This window comes from Dermacentor silvarum, chromosome 3 (genome assembly GCF_013339745.2).
Source record: "Dermacentor silvarum isolate Dsil-2018 chromosome 3, BIME_Dsil_1.4, whole genome shotgun sequence".
NCBI lineage: Eukaryota > Metazoa > Arthropoda > Arachnida > Ixodida > Ixodidae > Dermacentor > Dermacentor silvarum.
The window spans coordinates 170,816,169-170,836,043 of NC_051156.1; the positions used below are offsets into that span (position 1 = coordinate 170,816,169).

The window sequence follows — 19,875 nt, forward strand, 5'->3', positions numbered from 1 at the left end:
CCCCAACCATAACGAACTAGTTGCCAACAGACTTTCGGCATCGGCGCCGGCCGGCGTCGTCAAGAACAATGCAATGCTAGGGGCGACGCACTCTCGACGCTGAAGTCTGCCCATGTTAGGATCCCCAGATTATCTATCGACCTTAACCTATGCCAGGTCACAGCGCCGATGCCCGAAGAGGCTAGCAACGCTTGAAAGCCTGCGGATGTCGGCCGACGTCGAAACTCCATCGGAAACTTCTTCGTTGAGGTTGGGCCGTTGTAGAAGTCGAATAGACGGTACGAAAAACCTGCAAGTGTGCTTCTCCACACACCTTGTTTGACCTAACGAAGATGACAGACCTCGGGGCTAGGATCGGAGTTAAGATGCCAACATGCGAGCCGGTGACATTAGTCCTGCTATCTTTCATTGATAGGTGGGTCCAAGTGTCAAGATGCGTGTCGCAGCTTTTACAGTTCTACTAGCGGAAATGCGGCCGTATTGGTTAGGGTATGTGAGATGTGCGGGAAAGCCCGCTTACGGAATTTCAAATACCGTCCGTTCAGTCAATAACTGAACCCGAAGATGATTTTATTCAAGAGTCATGTAAAAAGAAGTGGTAAAAGAAACAATGTAAACAATTTCGAATGAATATTTTAATTCTTGATTTATGTACGCAAAACACGCAGGCCAATTTCGAGCTTCATGACGTATAAAATATATGTCAAATACATTCACTGAATGTTTTTCCATGCAGAAATATGCTAAAATTGGAAGCCTCCATAGTAGGGCCACACGTACGCTTTGTTACATTTTGAAGAATAACTAGAATAACTACGCAAATAAATAATCAGCAGTAACAGCAACGGGTGTACTAGACCAAGATGCTGCGCTCCTAGCAGTCTATGTTTTCTTCGTAATACTTTCTGTAGAAAAAAAGAAAAGATGATTGAATAAAAGCAAGCATTTGTCCTTTTCAGGTACGTCAGACGATGTTGAGGCCCTTTCAAATGAAAAGTGAGTATCATTTTTTTTTCAGCAGTTGTCATTTGTCAATCCGCTTAGCACATCAGTCGATTTGCAAGATCTTATGTGTGGTACAATTTTCAGTATATTATTAGATGGAGCTCCATGTGCGAGCATTTCCGCCTTTACAGAACGATTTGCCAGCTGTTAACCACTATTTATGTTCAAAAGATCAAGTATTAAAATTACAATCAAACACAACGCAAATCTTATGAAGTAATTTCTTATTCGTTTCCTTCTGCTTGTCGAAAGAAAAAAAAAGTATCTACCTCTGTTTTGAAGTGCTGAAGAAACATTATACAGATAACTCCTGATGTTTTCATGAAAGAACTTACAGCACAAGGCACATCAGATGGCCAGTCAAGACAACCAAATCTAGCCTGATTGTCAGCTCGCGTCTACATGTGGTTGTTTTTGAATACTCGAAGCAACTTAGGTTTGTATTTCTGCTTCGTTTTTCAGGATGTGCTTCACCATCAGAAAGACCTTTATCATCGGAGTCGTCATGACATCTACGCTTGCATCAGCCTGCGCAAAATCGACGAGGGCACTCATTGCGGCAGGTGTTCCCAGGTCCGTGCCTGTGCATGCCTGCATGCGTGCGTGCTTGTGTGGCGTGTGAAAAAGTATGTGTGTGTGTCTGTGTGTGTGTAAGATAGAGAGAGAAGCTGGCTACTAGCAATACGTGTATCACTAAGACCATTGAATGGCAGTTTGAGGTAGGCAAATTCGGTGGCTCCTCGTTTTAACGTAAACCGAGTTGAATAAACTTCACCAGAGTCATAAAGTTGAAGGGGGTTGCATTTATTGTTTCGCGCACCCGGTTGAAAGATAAACATTTCGACATCATTGTCGTCGAGGTTGCGGTAAAACGCTACGAAGCGTGCAAAGGCAGAACGTTACGTATAAGTCATCATCCAGTCTTTACGATGGGGAGGCTTCTCACTGTATAGACGAATACAGAGTTTCTTTAAAACCTCCCAGAATTCCACTGCCTCATGAAACGGAAGGACAAGAGCTCATCCTTGATATCTCTTTCATATTCAATGGTGTTTGCCATACGTAGGTAGACATTAAACAAGGCTCGGGTTCTCCGAAAGAAAGAACGCAATAGATCATATTTTAGTTTAAGGACATTGTTCTCTTGGCCAGCGGTGCATGTTCAGACTTTGTGGAGCCCACTTATAGCTATTCCTGTTCTGATGACCCGACCGCATAGTTCATACGAAACAAGGCATCGCGACTATCGGAATTAGTGTATACTTACAATGCCAGCAAGATAAGTGACGACCACATGTGGATCCAGAGCTGTCTTACCGAAAGCACAAGTGCGCCCCACTCGGCGACATGAAGAACCATTCCCTGCAAAATCCTTGTTCTGGTGCGTCTGGTGCAGGTACTCTTTCAAGGCGACCGCGCTGGTTGTGCTACCCGTGGCACTGTGCACCACACTCCTTTGTTGGACGGCGCTGTTCTTCGCGTACCTCAGCGAATAGTAAGAAAATAGCTAAACGCCTATTGCGCAGTATGCGCGAAATATAGGTGTACCAATGGCCTATTTTTTTTCAAAAAAGAGTTAACACACTTTCTTTCAGTCGCCTGTGGCATATAATACCATGAACATACCTAGGGCTGAATATTCGAAGAGGCGGACATTCCTTGTCAGAGAAATCGATTACCATAATGGACTGCCTACCAAAATTTCGCTAATTAACTTTTAAACTAATTTCTTTAGTCCCTTATTGTAATTTACTGATCGAAGCCAGCCAGTTGTCAAGCCTCTTGGAAATAATTTTTACGCTATTACCAGGTTTGAGTTTAGCGCTTCCTGCATATATATATATATATATATATATATATATATATATATATATATATATATATATATATATCTGACGGCGGCTGTGACACGGTTGCTACGCAAGCAAGCAAGCATGCCTCTTCGTATGTGTGCTCCTTCTAGGACAGTCAGCTGGCTCTCCTGGACCAAGCCCAGCGAGCCGCTCAAGCCAGTGGGGCCCTGGACTAGGGGTTCCACGCACATTTTCCTTCTTTTTTGCCCTTTCCAAATAAATTTTACTCTCTTTCTCTCTAAACTATGTGCATACCGAACTTGCCGAACATTCTGTTTGAATTCTATCTATCTATCTATCTATCTATCTATCTATCTATCTATCTATCTATCTATCTATCTATATATATATATATATATATATATATATATATATATATATATACTGATTATACCTGCGTATTGATAAAATTGCAGAAGATGTAAATGAAAGTCGGCAACAAAACTTGTCGCCAGTGGGGACCGAACGAACAACTTTCGCCTTGCGCGTGCACTGCACTACCAATTGTGTCACAGCGATAGCAAGTTTTCTCAATGATCTGCAAGCGAGGGAATATACTGACAATTTTGAAATGAACGCAGGTCTTGTATTTCGCAGAAATTTTGCATCTGTCCATTCTAATTGAACAATATTATAGTGCATGAAGCGACCTCCAGATATCGCCTGATATACGTTTTATAGCATAGTATAGTTGCAGTGGCTTCCACGTTCATGGCACTAATCTGGTTGGGATGACTAATTTTTTTAATTAAATTGTGGCGCTCTTATCTGCAGTGAGGAACTCGCACCGCGATCATCCGCCCTCGCCATTCGTGACGTAATGCAAGCGAAACTGTGCAGCATGGGCAAGATCGAGTAAGTGGAAATAACGGCAGAGACCACGGCACGTTCATTCGTAATCGTCTCTTAATGGGACACTAAAGAAATACCAAGGTAATCTAGATCCGTAAACTATGGTTCTTGAATACCGCAAATCTTAGTCTTACCACGCGCGGTGGAATTTCTGAGCCTGAAAAGGCGCGAGAAGTAAAGACAGGCGGCGACCCCACCTTGAAGTTCTCACACCAACTCACCGTGATGTCATAGATTCTGGTAGCGTCTGCGCGGGTCTAATTAAATATTTTTTTTTGTTTTCTCGTTAAACAATGATTATATTATGCTCTAAAAAGAACCAAGGACTCAATCTAACGACTTTCGAGAACTTAATTAGGAGAATCGGCACAAGCACTCGAAAAAGTTGGACATTCATGACGTAACCCTGACGGGCCGGCGCAGTGGTTTAGTGCCGCGCGAAATTCAATAACGATAAATTTAGCCTTCATTTCATCCACTTGTGCGCCAAATAAATGGAGACAGTCTTGAAAGGATACATCGCGATTTTAGACACATTAAGTGTTCCTTTTGGTGTTGTCCCTTTAAAAATAGGCGCTTTACACCTGGGTGCTAATTTTTCACGTCACACACACTGAGCGCAATAGGAAGCGTTAATTCATTGATTTTGGGTCGAACACAGGAACAACCAAGCACTGATAATGTAATATTCGATCCGCTCTTGAGGCAAAATTTCGGGACCTCAAGTATCCCTGTCTTGATTTTGGATTCTTAAAAAAATTATGGAGTTTTACGTGCCAAAACCACGATCTGATTATGAGGCATGCCGCAGCGGGGGACTCCGGAAATTTGGACCACCTGGGGTTCTTTAACGTGCACCTAAATCTAAGTACATGGGTGTTTTCGCATTTCGCCCCCATCGATTTTGGATTCTTAGGAAATAAGATAACTGAACCAGTGGCTTACGACCACTCCAAAATTTACAGACTGAACTGAAAGGGCGTGCAGAGTTGTCGACCTTTCCGTTTTCAATACAGCGTCGTACAGCAACAGCAGTTTCTCACTCAACGTGTACTTAAACATAGGTACACACTAACGTACCCCAGGTGGTCGAAATGTATCTGGTCCAATTGCCAAGAAGAAAACTGGCGAAGTATTGCTTTTATATGCATAGGAACGCCTATATGTAGTGACTACGAATTGGCGTCTTGGAGAGTGAATAAGGGGGTGCCGAGAAGACTCGTCTGGCTAGCAGTTTTCCGTCTGTCACAATGTTTCATTCTTCGTACTAAAACAGCGTGTAATATACAGATTTATTTATTACGATCCAACAACACTTGTTTCATTAAACCATGGGAACTCGTGTTGTGTTCGGCCATTATTCAACGAATGGTGAAGCTTACTAAGTAATGCTAAACATTGCCAATCGCGTAATGCAGTTGATAGCCACATTGGATACGGAAGAACTGTATGCTGCAATGCACTGCTTATTCCTACGCATGTTTATTCCCGTTTTTGAGGAGCAATTGCCGGAATGCCTCTGCAAGGCTAGATGCACCCGTAGACTCCACCATTCTCCTGCTCCTCCTCTTGTACAAATATATCAAACGTGAATAGTACCGCTAGCCATTAAAACAACACTAAAGGGAAAATGCTAAATCATTCGACGAAAAAAATGAAGGCAAATGTAAATTTTTTTTAATTTCGAGCCGATATATATATATATATATATATATATATATATACTATAGAGCCGCTTCCTGGTTATGATGCGAGGACTGTCAGGGCATGTTTTCATACTTGGGCCACTGTGGCTCAGTAAAAGCAGTCGAAAGTTGCCAAGTTCAGTCTTCAGCTCTTTTAGAACATAAGATAAACCATTTTAAGGATAAACAATGTCGCAGTTTCGCCCGAAATGCGAAGCATCAATTGCGATAGCAAATTAGTAGAGATCTATACGAAGTAAACATAGTAGTTTTATCACCCGCATAAACTTGGACACATTCGATTACTAACTGAATTAACAACCATGATGTCAGCGCACACAAGCAAAGATGAATAGATCAGACTCGACGACCGCAGACAACCGCTGTCAAAACGCTGGCGTGAGCAAACGCGGCTGCAGCAGCGAGCAAAGGTTCGTGCGGTCTATCGCTTCAAGGAAACTGAGCGGCGAGAGCACAGAGCATACAAAGGTAGGAACCGTGTGTAGATCACTTTCAAGATGCGGTGCGCTCGACCGTCCGCAGCCGCGCAAAGTACGCAGTTGCTGGTAGAGTAGAAGCTGCGCCCCCTACCTACCGCGCTGCCTTCCCGCTTTGCCCCTTTCGCATGCGAGATTGAGTCACCAGTTTCCCTGGCGCCCGGTCACAAGATAACGCAGTTGGTACCGCAGCACAACGTCGTCCCCCCTCCCTCTCCCCCCCCCCCCACGGCCGTTCGCTCTCCGCCGTGCGTTCGCTCTCCGTCAAAGCGCGCGTCCCTCGCGCGCTTTCGCCCGGACATACAGCATACGGCGCGCGGCGACGATTTCATTGCCCTTGGACTTTATACGGAACCTCACGGCGATGGCGACGCCAGAAATTTGCTTGGAGTGTCCATATATTTGCTATCGCAATAAAATGAACTATAGTTCTGGACAAACGCCGGAAAAATTAATGACGTCACGGTGCAGTGCTTCTGTAACTTAAAGGTGGCGTCAGCACCAGCTTTTGTTTCTTGCGTCATTTCCAGCCTACCCACTCTTTTTTTACGATAAGAGTGACTTTTTTGTGCGTTGTTGGAATGCTCAATGCGTTCTCGATATGCAGTCTGAAAAAAGAGAACTCATGTTTTTGTTGGCATCGTGCTTAAAGCGACACAGAAGAGAAACAACAATTTGTGCTGTTAGTAAATTACCCTTCTATAATACCAAAGAGGACACTCTTACTGTGAAAAGAGGCATGGTAATTAACCAAGAAAGACGATAAAGCAATAGACGGGTGGCGCCACTTCCTTCAAGTTCCCGCACCACCATCTCGTGACGTCATGAATTTTAACATCTGAACAGGCCTTGCTAATTTTTTATCGATAAAGATAGACTGCATTGTCTTTCGAGAACAATCACGGGAACATAACGGCCCAAATGAGACAAAATACTTTGTAATCCGGGACGCCATACTGTATTTCAGCGTGAAATTCGAAAATAAACGTTTGGCCTTCCTTTTGCTTTCTAATGATTAATATATTTTGTAAAATTAACGAACTATAGTTTTGAAAGAACACTTCTTCAGTATAAACCTATTCAGGGTGTCTCTTTAATACTCAACCTTGAACTTTCACGTGTATTTGAATACGAAAATAATGAAGTCAACTATGAAACGAAATGCTCAGTGCTCTCGAGATAGCAAACTGAAAAAAAAAAGTCAAACATTGGCCGGCGTCGAGTTTAAGACCACCCCATTTGCACTTGGCGCTGACTGCAATCTCATCTTCTGCCATATCTCTTGCAGGTTACAGGAACGCTTCTGCTTCGCCATTTGCTTGGTTACCACGATCGCTTGCGCTGTCATACTATTCACCAGGTGTGTGACGCACGAGTATATTTGTTATCTTCATCTGCGCTTTTCTCCAATTGCTGGCAGCGATTTTTCTTTAGCCTGACCCGGCGCGGTGAAATATCCCCATTTGACTAATAAACGGCAAACATTGTAAACTCGCAAAGCATTCATTAACTGGCATTAACTTGTCGAAAAAGATGGTTACAGGCTCAGAAGAGAGAGAGAGAGTGTGTGTGTGTGTGTGTGTGTGTGTTTGTGTGTGTGTGCGCGTGCGCGTGTGTGTGCGTGTGCGTGTGTGTGTGTTTCGATATTTTCTTTCCATATTGGTCTCTGAGCTGCGTCGAAGTTTCTGTGCTCGAAAAGGACAATCCATAACTCCTGTTTAACCTAAGAATATCCCCCACTAGTGTGCCTTGAAGCTCGATCGAATCGAGGTAGAGGACTGGCGTCGTTGTCATTCAAACCTAGAAATTCGCCGAAAGTTGGTTGTTTCGGGTGCACATTACTGACTGTCACTCGCTCCTCCCCCCTGCGCGCTTTATTCAGCAAAGCCGAGTTGGTGACCTGCGTGACGCTGGCTGCATTCGCACTGGTGTTCGGTGTTCCCACCATCAGCGGCGTGCCCCTGCGAGACGTGGTCGCCCAGCTGCCCTGGAACATCATCCTCATCCACGGCGGCAGCCGCTGGCTATCGGCTGCGCTGAGGGTGTGCCACGCTGCCATTGTGCACACTACGCATGCGCGCTATATTGACCACACGACGCCCAAAGTTTCATGCACGCTTAAGCGCTTACCTTGGGGAACTAACCGCAGTTTCTTACGAGTGTTCAACCGCTTTCGTGGGCCGATCCCAAAGATAGCGCAGTCTAACACAGCGGTAAAATCCACACGGTAGTACGGTACTACCGGTGGTACGGTACGACCGAGCAGTGGTACCTCTAGTACCGCACGTGGCACAGTGGTAAGAGGATTGCTTGCGCACTCTCCTGTTGTGATAGCTAGCGTTTTCAGTCGTTGCCATTTGAGATGCAGTGCCGTCGCAGGCGCTGCTCGGAGTTCCGAACTGGCCCTTGAAGTAGTAGTCCTTCAGAAGCGAGACCCATAACACGCAGGGCAACATAGTGCCACAAATAACCACCTCCAAAGCATGTTAAATGAATTCTTAAAGTTGCAAGCGTGCTTTTAATTCGCTGAGTTTTATACCTCATAAGGCTGATATAAGCGCGGGAATCTTCACGCGTAACCTATAGTAGCGTTTTTGACTTGCTGAATCGATGTTTCAGTTACGACAGTTAAGCAAACCAATCGCTAAAAAATTACTGTGGTAACTATTAACTGAAATTGAATGCTCTTTTTCTGTTTTTTTTAACGCGATAGCGTTAAATGCCCCGTGCCGCAGAAAATCCGGCGTCGGCAACCGGCGTCGGCGTGCGATGTCGGCGGGTGGTGGAGAAAATCATCCCTAACCACCCCAAACACCCTGACCTCGCAGGCCCTCCACGTGGTACAAGGTTTTGGTGAACAAAAATTGAATTTCTCACAGTGAAATCTGTCAGAAAAATGGTAAAGTACGACTTTACCATTCGGCGTCAGATTCGCCATTGGATTGTTTACCAATCGACGTGGTATTGTAATTTTAATGTACGAGAAAACATAATTCTGCGACGAGGAAACTCCAACACAAACTCCTTTTCCAGCATTTCTACCAGACCTACAGCTGCGCGTTCGGGTAGTTTACTTGCGAAAATGATATCCAGATGGCGCTTGCATTCTAGGTAGGTCAAATTGGGACTTCGCCTGCTAATTCGTTCTGGACGCGCGCGCGCGTAGGGGCAATATCAAACAAAAAATAATAAAAAAGGTGCTAGAGCCTTCACATTTTAATTTAAGACCACTTATAAGACCACTTTATTATAGACCACTTATAAAACCACGGGGCCCTGGAAAAACGTCTTTCCAGCAATGCATTTCTGCTTAAAAGTGAAGCCGACTTTAAAGGGGATGGGTGTAAGCTTGATCTTTGTAAGCTGGCTTTCCCACGTTCAGTGTTGCAGTGAATGAAGTCTACTTGCTGTATGCGAACGATGCGATGCGAACGGGTTCCGATAACGCTATCAGGTTCTACTCTTAAACGCGAAGCTTAAGCGCCCTCCATATTTTTTATTTTGTAATGAATGCAATGTCAATGCCGTGGAATAATGCCTTGAAAACTAAGTCCAATTTTGCATGAAGCGGAATAGTGTTTGGGCCTTGTGGGGTTAAAGCAACACACTGAAGAAACAGCGCACGCTGCAGGATCACATCATTGACGAAACAACGCAGGCGCAGCGTTCAGTGCCTGTGGTTCATTTACTTGTCCGGTAGCTAGCGCTGTTTTTTTTTTTTTGGTAATGTTGCTCAACCAACTAGCTCAACTTTGCATGCTTGTACCTCATTAAAGCAGATATGGCACCACACTGAAAGACAAAGTAGCCTCCTTCATAAAAAGGGGGAGGGGGAAACGTAGCATTCGTTATGGCGAAACTTCAGTGACTTCCGGGAGTAAAAGAGTACAGGCTTTTGGGAAGAGCTGACTACTTGTCGGCTGACCCGTCGGCCATTAAACATGGCCGCCTTCCTTCCTATAAGCACGTCACTCGAATTGCTCATTTCTCTGTCACCATAGGGGCTGTTGGTCTCGTTTGATAATTGCTCCTCATCGGACAATCGTTCCGTGCTATAGTGTACAAGACGATGCAGATCAAACAAACGGAATGAATTCGCGCCAAGTAATGACGCCGTAAGGATGTGTAATGGCTTTCGCCTATTTCCCTGCTTGTCCGCGTCTTTTCAGGCCGTTAGATCGTTCTCACCCATTGGCGACGTCTATTGCTCTGATCTGAATGCTACACGAGCCGACTTAACTCGCTTATATCCCCGTGACCATGACCTCAGTTCACTACATAGTGTCCGCACTCCGTTCAACGCAGGACTCAGGGCTGGCAGTGTGGTTGGTGAGCAGCTACACGAACGAGCGATTTCGCGACATGACGGGCACGTGGCAGCTGTTGGTGTTGTTGGCCGTGGCCTCGCTCGTCAACGAGGGCGGAGAGCAGCCTGGCATGCTCACCGCTCAGCTGGTACCAATCGTCTCGGATATGGTGAGCACGCAGTTGATGCTATCACAGTACATGTTCACTGATGGCAGACATACGAACTAGAGCACTGCACGGGCTCGGGCTTACCCGAAAGGCCGGGCCGGGTAGGACACTTTTTTCACAGGCTCGGACCGGGCTCGGGCACGGCATGTGCTTTTGATGCGGGCCCGGGCCGGGCTCGCTGCAGTGTACAGAAATGGGATTGAAGTATTATCATTGCTTACTGAATTTTCGGTTGACCTTGAGGGAAAGCTTATAAAAGTGCGAAAAATGGTTTATTAAGCTTTTCTCATTCCATTTACAATGTTACCATGTATGGTTAACACGTGAACGGAAACCTATGGTAACTATAATTTTCGAGCGTGTATATAGTAACGCTACATGTACCGAAGTCGTAGGCTTCTTTCCCAGCTCATTTTCAAGCGAGTGGCCCGGTATCTGTTGCAGCTCTGGCGCTTCAAAGCTCTGTATAACGGTACATTCAAGCGACCTGATGCAGTTCGCGAACGAAAATTGACGTCACTCCTCTGCTGCCATCCACGATGTGCATGCAAATGAAGCCGCCGACTAGCCAGCCGCTGGCGGAGCGATTCGACGGCCTTGAGCCGCGTCACGCTTGGTCTGGGGCTGAACAATTGAATCCGCATTAAGTGACAGTAACCGCTACGCTAATATTTTGTAAGTAATCACAGCACCACACCGTGCGATTTCTTGCGATCACGCCACAGTCTCTCTCATTTTATCGAGGACTGCAGCCTCTATACAGGCGCCGCTTACCCGCCGTGGTTGCTCAGTGGCTATGGTGTTGGGCTGCTGAGCACGAGGTCGCGGAATCGAATCCCGGCCACGGCGGCCGCATTTCGATGGGGGCGAAATGCGAAAACACCCGTGTACTTAGATTTAGGTGCACGTTAAAGAACCCCAGGTGGTCCAAATTTGCGGAGTCCCCCACTACGGCGTGCCTCATAATCAGAACTGGTTTTGGCACGTAAAACCCCATAAATTATTATTATTATTATTATTATTATTATTATTATTATTATTATTATTATTATTATTATTATTATTATTATTATTATTATTATTATTATTATTATTATCTATACAGGCACCGGCCAAGTTCACTCTGCTCCTTCTGCGCAGGGAGTCGAAGTGCATCGCAATCCACTGTTCTTCGCCATCCCCGTGGCCGCAACCTGTTACTTGCCCGTGATCACGCCCATCGCGCACCTCGGACTTGTGTTCGTCTACGAGCACACCACCGCCAACGTCGGCGAGATGGTACGCTGCGTGTCCCGGCCTGACTGATCATGAGCCTTGATTGTCCTTTACGCAACGCTGCCCTCTATTCCCATGCTGCTGCGCCTACATCTCTCGAAGTTGAAGGGGCATTGAAACACTTCGCTTGAAATCGGAGAAACACGACGAAATGCAAGCGGGGACTCTTGATATAAGTATATTCCCGGAGCGCGCACACGCACACGCGCACGCGCACGCGCACGCGCACGCGCACACACACACACGTGTATATATATAGGATATCGTCATGCGACACATGAGAAAGCACGACAAATTGGACAACGTAGAGCGCACCTTGAATTAAAACACGAGCGGTGCAGGTGGCCGAAGGCTTGACGTGCTGCGAGCTCGCTGTGCGTAGCGAAATATCAAAAAGCGGAGTCGTTACTTTGTTTCAGTTTGCGGCATAGAAACTCACTGATCACACAAACAGCTGCTCCTGTGTCGACAAGAGCATTCGTCGCGACACCGTCAAGAAACACTACAATCTCGTTAGGTGGCGAAAGAAGAGGCCTTGCAAATTTCGACGACGGCGCAGTTCTTGCCTCAGGAACTGCGGCTGTTAGTTTTCCTCCTGGGCATGGTTGGAACGGCGAATCATTGGGGAAAGGGAGCAGCGGCGGGGAGAAGGAGATCGGCGTGAATTGAAGGCGGAGCGAAGGGAATACGAGTACGTCGCATCAGATGTAAGACGGTGTGTAGCTTGTTGAGGGACATGGCCAAGGTTGGGAGTGCCATCGCGAAAATAGAGTCCGCGGCGGCGACAGAGGCGCGCAACATGTCCCGGATTACCGCAAGCGTAACACACTGGCCGGTTGTACGGAGTGCGCCAGGGATTGATAGGTGGTCTCGGATGCGAGAACGGTACGTAAACCGGCCGTACATGACTTGGCGGCGTGTAGAAGTTGGTGGCTGGGCTGGCTCGTAGCGGCGCCGTAGGCGTAACTTGTTGCGGTGCCGTCGGCGGCGAAGCAGGGGACGGCAGGGCCTCGGCAACTTGCGTCTAGATAACCAGACGAAGCGACTGGTCCAGTGTGGGGAGAGGCTCGGTGACCGATGCAACAAGAGAGAGCTGACGTGCAACTTCCTCGCGTACGTATTGCTGAATTTGAGGCAGCAAGGAGGTGTAGCCAATACAAGCGCTGCTGGGAGCCAAAGCTGAAAGGTCAGCCGGTTGCATTCCAGGGCGACGTGTGGTGATGCGCTGTTTACGCAGCTCGTCAAAACTTTGGCAAAGTTCATTAACCTGAGTAACGCTCTGTGGGTTTTTGGACACGAGCATATGAAAGGCGTCATCGTCTATGCCTTTCATTATGTGTTTGATTCTGTCAGGTTCCGACATGGACGCATTCACCCGCCTACAGAGGCCGATGATATCCTCAATGTAACTTGTGAAGGTCTCAACAATTTGTTGAGATCGGCCGCAGAGGCTATGTTAAGCGCGAAGCTTGCGCACCGCTGGCCGCCCGAAAAACGAAACGAGGGTCTCTTTGAACGCTGACCAGGTGGTAAATCAGCTTCGTGGTTCTTGAACCACAGGTTGGCCACGTCGGCAAGGTAAAATATGGCGTAAGTCAGCTTGTCGCGGTCATCCCACTTGTGTGCGCTAACACGTTCATACTCGGCCAGCCAGTCTTCCACGTCGTGACCGTCAGTGCCACTGAAGACTGGAGGATCACGCTGACGAAGCACCCCAGAGCACACCACAGGTGTGGGAGCAGGGGCAGCTCGCGAGGGGCCGGCGTCCTCGGTCATAGCGAATGCAGATGGTAGCGTACGGCTGCGGAGTTCCAGGACGCTGAAAGGGACGACCCAGCACTTCCACCAAATGTGAGAAGAGTATTCGGCAGGTAGACTTGACGAAGCTTGACGGTTAAAACAAGCTGGCTCGTTGAAAACTGACCTAGCGCGAACCACAACATCGTCAACGTCTTCTTCCACACTGGCTGGCACAGAGCTGGTGCCGATGTGCTCCGGTACAAATATATATATATATATATATATATATATATATATATATATATATATATATATATATATATATATATATATATATACTCGGTGTGCCTGCACCGACTGACATGGTCGGAAGCGTGATGAGGCGGCCGTTGCGGAGCTCCTGTTGGATACAGGGAACCCCCACCTCCACCACAAAGATGTTACGTAAAACGACACAAGGCGGGACTATTTACACTGTATTTACACTGCATGAGATACACAATAGCCAAGATGATGGGCAGCCACTAGCACCAGACAGAACCGTCTTCTGTGCCGCCTTCCCCACGCAGAATGTCTCTCTCTCTGTTGTGGTAACTTCGTAGCATTATATATATATATATATATATATATATATATATATATATATTATAAGACGTCAACAAACAATGACACCAAGGTGACCATAGGGGAAATTGTAGCTTATAGTTGTATTAAAGAAAGTGATAAAAAAAATGGAAATGAAAGTGGATGAGAGTTCAACTGGCCGCAGGTGGGATACGAATCCATGTCTGCACGTTACACGTGCGATGCTCTTCCCAGTTGAGCTACCGTGGCGCCGTGTTCCCTTCCACTTTTTAGGGTATATTTATGTTTATTTACTATAACGAACCATGAGAGTGTTAGCCAGCGCGCCACCACTCATGGTCTTGGCCGCAGATGAGGAACATCCATTCTGCCGCAGGCGTCACGTCTACGTGAACTTTTTGGATGAAGGCAACTATAGTCAATAAACCCACACATGCTACCTGAAGGCACCAAAGCTGCTGGATTCGAGACCCTCTCTATGTAATGAACGAAACCGAGGGGCGTGATTTTTATTATTCATATCATAAGAAGTCAACAAACAATGACACCAAGGACAGCATAAAGGAAATTACTTGAATTGAATTAAAGCAAATTATAAATGAATAGAAATGAAAGTGGGTGAAAAAGCAACTGGCCGTAGGCGTAATGCGATGACGTGGGTTTATACCCCACCTGCGGACAGTTGTTCTTTCATCCACTTTCATTTCCATTTACCATTTTTTATTTATCATTTCTCTAGTTTCAATTTTCTTTCTTTTGTGTGTCAGCTTCACTTTTAAACTAAGCTGGGCTCTAAGGATCTCCTCGGCTACGATGAGTGGCCGTGTTAGCATGTTACGTTATGACACCACACTTCATCTCTCGGTTTACTTGAAATATTACCTAGGCTATTAGCAAGTTTTACGAGAAAAATAAATTGTGGGCCCCAGAGTTAGAGCGGAGCTTCCAGACTTGCGTCACGAATACATTTTCCTAGTGATATCTATATATGCATAAAAAATTTTCATTCTTGTGTTTTACGTGTCGAACTACGATCTGATTGAGGCACGCCGTAGTGGGACACTCTGCAATAATTTTGATCACCTGGGATTATTTAACAGTGCCTCCAATGTAAGACTTATTTTCACAATACGCTTCTGTTCATACGAATTCGGAATTATGCGGACGTATACCTTAGACTATAGAATTTCACAGGTGCCTGAAGAGATTTTAGGCGCGTTTGGATTCCATCGCTTCATTCAACCGGTGAAATTAGAAGCCGCTCATGCGTTTGTATAAATGCTGCCCTTCTGGCATCAAGTACCCTTCCAGATTCGTGTCATTGACCTAGTCTGTCATCGCTGATACGTCTTGTACTATGATTAGATTCATTCGATCGCCATCTAATTTATTGACAACGTAACTCAAGTGTACTAGAAAGTATGTAAAACATCGAAAATTATCGCCCATGGGGAAACTTGCATTCCAAATACCATCGAGGTCTGTAGCGACAAGCACTCTTATAAACGTGGATACCTAATTATGCGCTCGCAAAGTAGCGGCGAAGTGTGTAAGTTGTGAATTTCCTAAAGAAACGTTGTGTGGCATGCATCTTCAGTACACTAACACAATCGAACCACGAAGTAATTAAAGAAATAGAAAATCCCGATGGCCTTTATGAACGAAGCCAGACCAAGCCATAGAAAAGTGATGGTACTGTACCTCTGTGTTTCTTATGGCCAGCTTTGAAGCCATTGTACTTTTGCGGCTAAAGAAAAAAAAACAGCATTGAGCTCAAATTCTGCAACGCATTTGTCACTAGTCTCGATATGACGCCATATCCTGTCGAAAACAAAATCTCACTAGAACTTACATTAGCAGCATAAAAAAATTGTTAAGTCGTGCGTTTTCATAAGCAATGGTGAATTTTCCAACCGCGCCCAGACAGGCTACGCCGCCGTCATCTTGTCTGGACTGCAATGCTGTCAACGTTGTTTTTGATTCGATGCTGTCTTAGCGAAGCTGTTTTCGGCTTCTGGCTTCGTCACAATAGGAAGGATATTTAATACAGCCGCGGTGCAGTGTGATATCTACTTAGCATTCCACAGTAGATATTGGAATACACGGAATTTTATGGTGCATTGTTGAAAAGATACCGCACCAACTTTCTCAGTTTGGAACTCTATCATTCCAACCATCCTTGGAATTTTTTCTGAAGGTGCTTCACCTTGAACTTATATTTATTCACTGGTATATTCCTGGCAATGTCTCAGTATCTGAACTGTCACAAGCAGCCTTAGGACGCATGAGTGATTGATTAATCATAAAATAATGAAACAAGCTTTCCTTCTGCAGGTGCTGCTCGGCCTTTTCCTCAAGGTAGTGACGACAACCGCTTTCACTTTGACCTCCTGCACTTACTTCTTGTTCTACACGATGCCTACAAATGAGACATTGACTACGTTCATCACTGACTGACCGGCGCGTGTATCATTCGGTAACCCACGAAGGCAACGAAAGAACTCGATAGCCTCTTTTTGTGCGTGTATGTGACTTGCCTTCTTGGTTGACTCGTGTATTTGTTTTGCCAACATTATCTACGAAAACTTGCCGTGACGAGTACGTTAAATATCGCTTGAGAAACAGGCGTACACGAAAGAATGCTGACTAATACGCAGCTATGTGCGTGCTTTTTTTTTAAAGAACTGTTTTCAAATTATGTTTAGTCAAGGCGACGCACAATGCAAGTGTGTACAAGGTACCTAGCCAGACGTCGTCCACACTGACAAGACCGACCTCTCCTTCTTTGTTGCACGTGTGACTTCGTGCTACGTACTCTGAAGAAATGGAACCGCTGGAAACGCCCTGATTTCCGCATTGATGACGGTTAAATATTTTTTTCGTTACCCTTAAAGGGCACATAGTGGGGTACGTTTTAAAGCTGTAAACAGACAGCTATGTTGGTTACGTTCCTGCAACGCGACGCACGGGGGCCAGTGCGGCTGTACTGGTCAGTTAATTTTTATTCTCTACAGCGCCGTGTACCCGCGCTCTTGCTCGGGGCGGTGCCGCCGCCTACGAGCAGAAAAGAGAAGTACTGCATTATGACACTAACGCGCACCGACAGTGAACGCTTCGGTGGTCTCAGCACTACGACGCCTCGATGCCAGCATTCGAAGGGACGCTGGCATCAAGAAGCACTACCAACGCCACCTAGGTGGCGTTCACCGTACTCAGCACAGCGGAGCGTGGCCTCCGCAATTAGCTCAGAAAATGTTTCTGAAGTTGATCGCGGAGGCTGCAATTACGACGCGCTGTACGCGCTGATTTGACTCGGTGACGATTCAGTTACGTGCTTTGTCTTGCGCGTTGTATTAGTGTGTCAGTTACGTGCTTCGTCTTTCGCGTTGTGCTAGCGTGTGCAGCGTAGTGCAGCTTCCATATGCACGACGGTTGCTCATGGTCATCGACGTTGGTAGTCGTGATGGAGGAGACGTGCCACCAGGCGTCAGCGTGGGTGCATCAACGCCTAAGGGCGCTTTAGCCACAAAACACCAATAGACATTATTCTCTACAGCGCAGTGCGGCAGTAGGTATATATATAAGCATGTTTATATTGAAATGAATGTCAACTGTGCGTTCGATCTTATGTTGCCACACCGCTAGCGCGTAGTCTCCAGCGTGCAACACTCGCAAGTTTGCGAGCGCATCGCACAGCAGTTAATGTGCAGATGTGATTGTACTAAAGTTACTAGGGTTAATCTGTTCTGACCTCACGTTTTTTAAGCGATGTACTACTGTGTGAACGTGTTCGTATAGAAAATATTCAATGAGTGAGAATTCTGCAACTGTCATGCGGTTATATGATATGTCTGTGCGTTTGTCGTTGGGTTGATTTCTCTAGCAGACGCATAGTATTTCTTGACTGCAAATTCACGCAGCCGGCACTTTTCAACCGTAAACGAACCTAACGGCAAGACGTGGACTGAAAGAATCTAGAAACTATATTGAAGTCGGTAAGCTATACCCCATCTCAGTAGTACCTTGCCGCACTGTGGAAGTTGCAGGGCTCGTTAGCCAATAGGAATGACGAAAGCCCTTCAAGATGTGTTCATCCGCGCCGCATCGACTGCTCGTCGTGTGCTCGTCGTCTGCTCGGTGTCTCTTTGGCGTCTGCTCGCCTGCTTTGTTGGTACTTGCTCCCCGTAGTTTATATAGGTTGTTTATTACGCCTGAAAATTTAAGGAAACGATAAGGCTAATTACTTATCAGCAAGACGAAGTGTGGCTATTATAATTAACGTTACGTATATTAAAACAGTCTCGAACCACGCATTGTTGCATGTTACAAGTAAAGTCACTAAGCATCAATTATTGTGCTGCCGAAGCTCGCTTGATACCGACAGCTCAATTTTCACTTGCCCGTAACAATTTGTGGGTGCCACAGTGTATGACGTACTGCGTACACAGAGTTAAACTCGGAACAATAAATGAATCAGCCCAAACATGTTTTTCAAAGTATAATCATGTTCTAAAGTTCAATGCAAACAACGCATTGTTCCGGGGGAGGTGCCTAAAGTTGGAGAAGTCGCAGGCACTCATAGTTTTCATCATTCATACTGGCCTCCTCGTCAGAGGTTGTTGTGCCCTCCCCTAGATTGACAACGACTGGTGGTTGGTTGTCGACAATGTCGTCAATGGTATGGTCCGTTTCTCTTATCTTCTCTTCTTCTTCAATTACGTAGTTAACACACTTCTTCCGCTTCTGTGGACTTAAGTAGTAGTAGTAGAGGTTGAGGAAAAGAAAAGATGCATGTTTCTGCAGCCCTTATAGGGAGAACGGCTCAGCATCTGAGGGGCGGGGAAAGGGGGATAGAAAGTAGGAAAAGTGGACGAAGGGAAGGGAGAGGGTAGTTTTGCGCTATGACATGTGCAACATGTTCCTTCAGCTCTTGCATTTTGAATACGCGGTGCGCAGAAGCCACAAAACGCTTCATGTCGCTCCACACCTGCTCTATGGGGTTGAGCTGACAGTAATATGGTGGTAGCCTTCAAACCATGTGTCCAGCAGCAGCAGCAATACAGTGTACACGGTATGTGTTGCCATGAACTTTCACAGACAGTTTCATCAACCCTGCCTTTACCACATCGTCACAACAGGGAAACTCCTTTTGTGAAAGTTAACGCCTGCATTTCCTTTTTAAGGTAACTCAAGCGGTGATCGTTTTTTGCCTCACCGAGTGGTACGGCGCGTTCTCCAATACTATCGCACTGTTCATGGAGTAGCATATTGATGATGCAGTGTACAATTGGTATTTTGGAGCGTTCCGCATGGTCAGCGCGCCACCGGGTCTGTTGTGGCGCTATCTGCTAAGTTGACATGAAACCACTTTAACGGCTCGGCACCACCTCGGTAGTCCTACTAGCATCAAAACAGACCACTGATCTAAATAACGACAAATGATGCCTAATGCTTTGCACTCAGCGTGAGATGAGACTAAGCGATGACGGATTTTGCCAGTAACAAGCACGAATTTGGATCAAAGCGGACTGTCTGGGCTGCATGCGTGCTGCCACGCTGCTGTACGTGATCGCGGTTGGGGTGGCTATGACTGTTGCCAACCGGCAACCGCCACAATAATACGCAGTAGGCGACGTGCATGCGCGTAGGGCCTAACGTATCGCATATCGCTGTACATCGTACCTTCGGCAGTGGTGCGAGTTAGTTGTGAGATGGAGGATAGAAAGGTTAGCTTGAGCTTGGCCGTATTTCGATGGGGGCGAAATACACGAGGAGGAGGAACTTCCTGACTGGTTCCTCAAAGAAACATTCGCAGTTGAAAAAAATAACTTGTCCAAGTCCGTGAATAGAGCCGAAAACCCCATTCCAGGGTTGTCACCCAAACATGTCAGCTAACCAGGTGACGGT

The 19,875-nt window shown here is 46.1% G+C and overlaps 1 protein-coding gene across 1 annotated transcript; it reads left to right on the top strand.

Moving 5' to 3' along the window:
* Positions 1 to 1,473: 1,473 nt before the first annotated feature.
* Positions 1,474 to 16,884, top strand: LOC119444124 (sodium-dependent dicarboxylate transporter SdcS-like). The gene is made up of 8 exons (XM_037708597.2): positions 1,474 to 1,578; positions 2,402 to 2,500; positions 3,633 to 3,713; positions 7,181 to 7,252; positions 7,775 to 7,934; positions 10,198 to 10,368; positions 11,509 to 11,646; positions 16,303 to 16,884. The coding sequence occupies exons 1-8, from the start codon at positions 1,511 to 1,513 to the stop codon at positions 16,423 to 16,425; spliced, it is 912 nt and encodes a 303-aa protein (XP_037564525.2). The 5' UTR covers positions 1,474 to 1,510; the 3' UTR covers positions 16,426 to 16,884.
* The last annotated feature ends 2,991 nt before the right edge of the window (positions 16,885 to 19,875 follow it).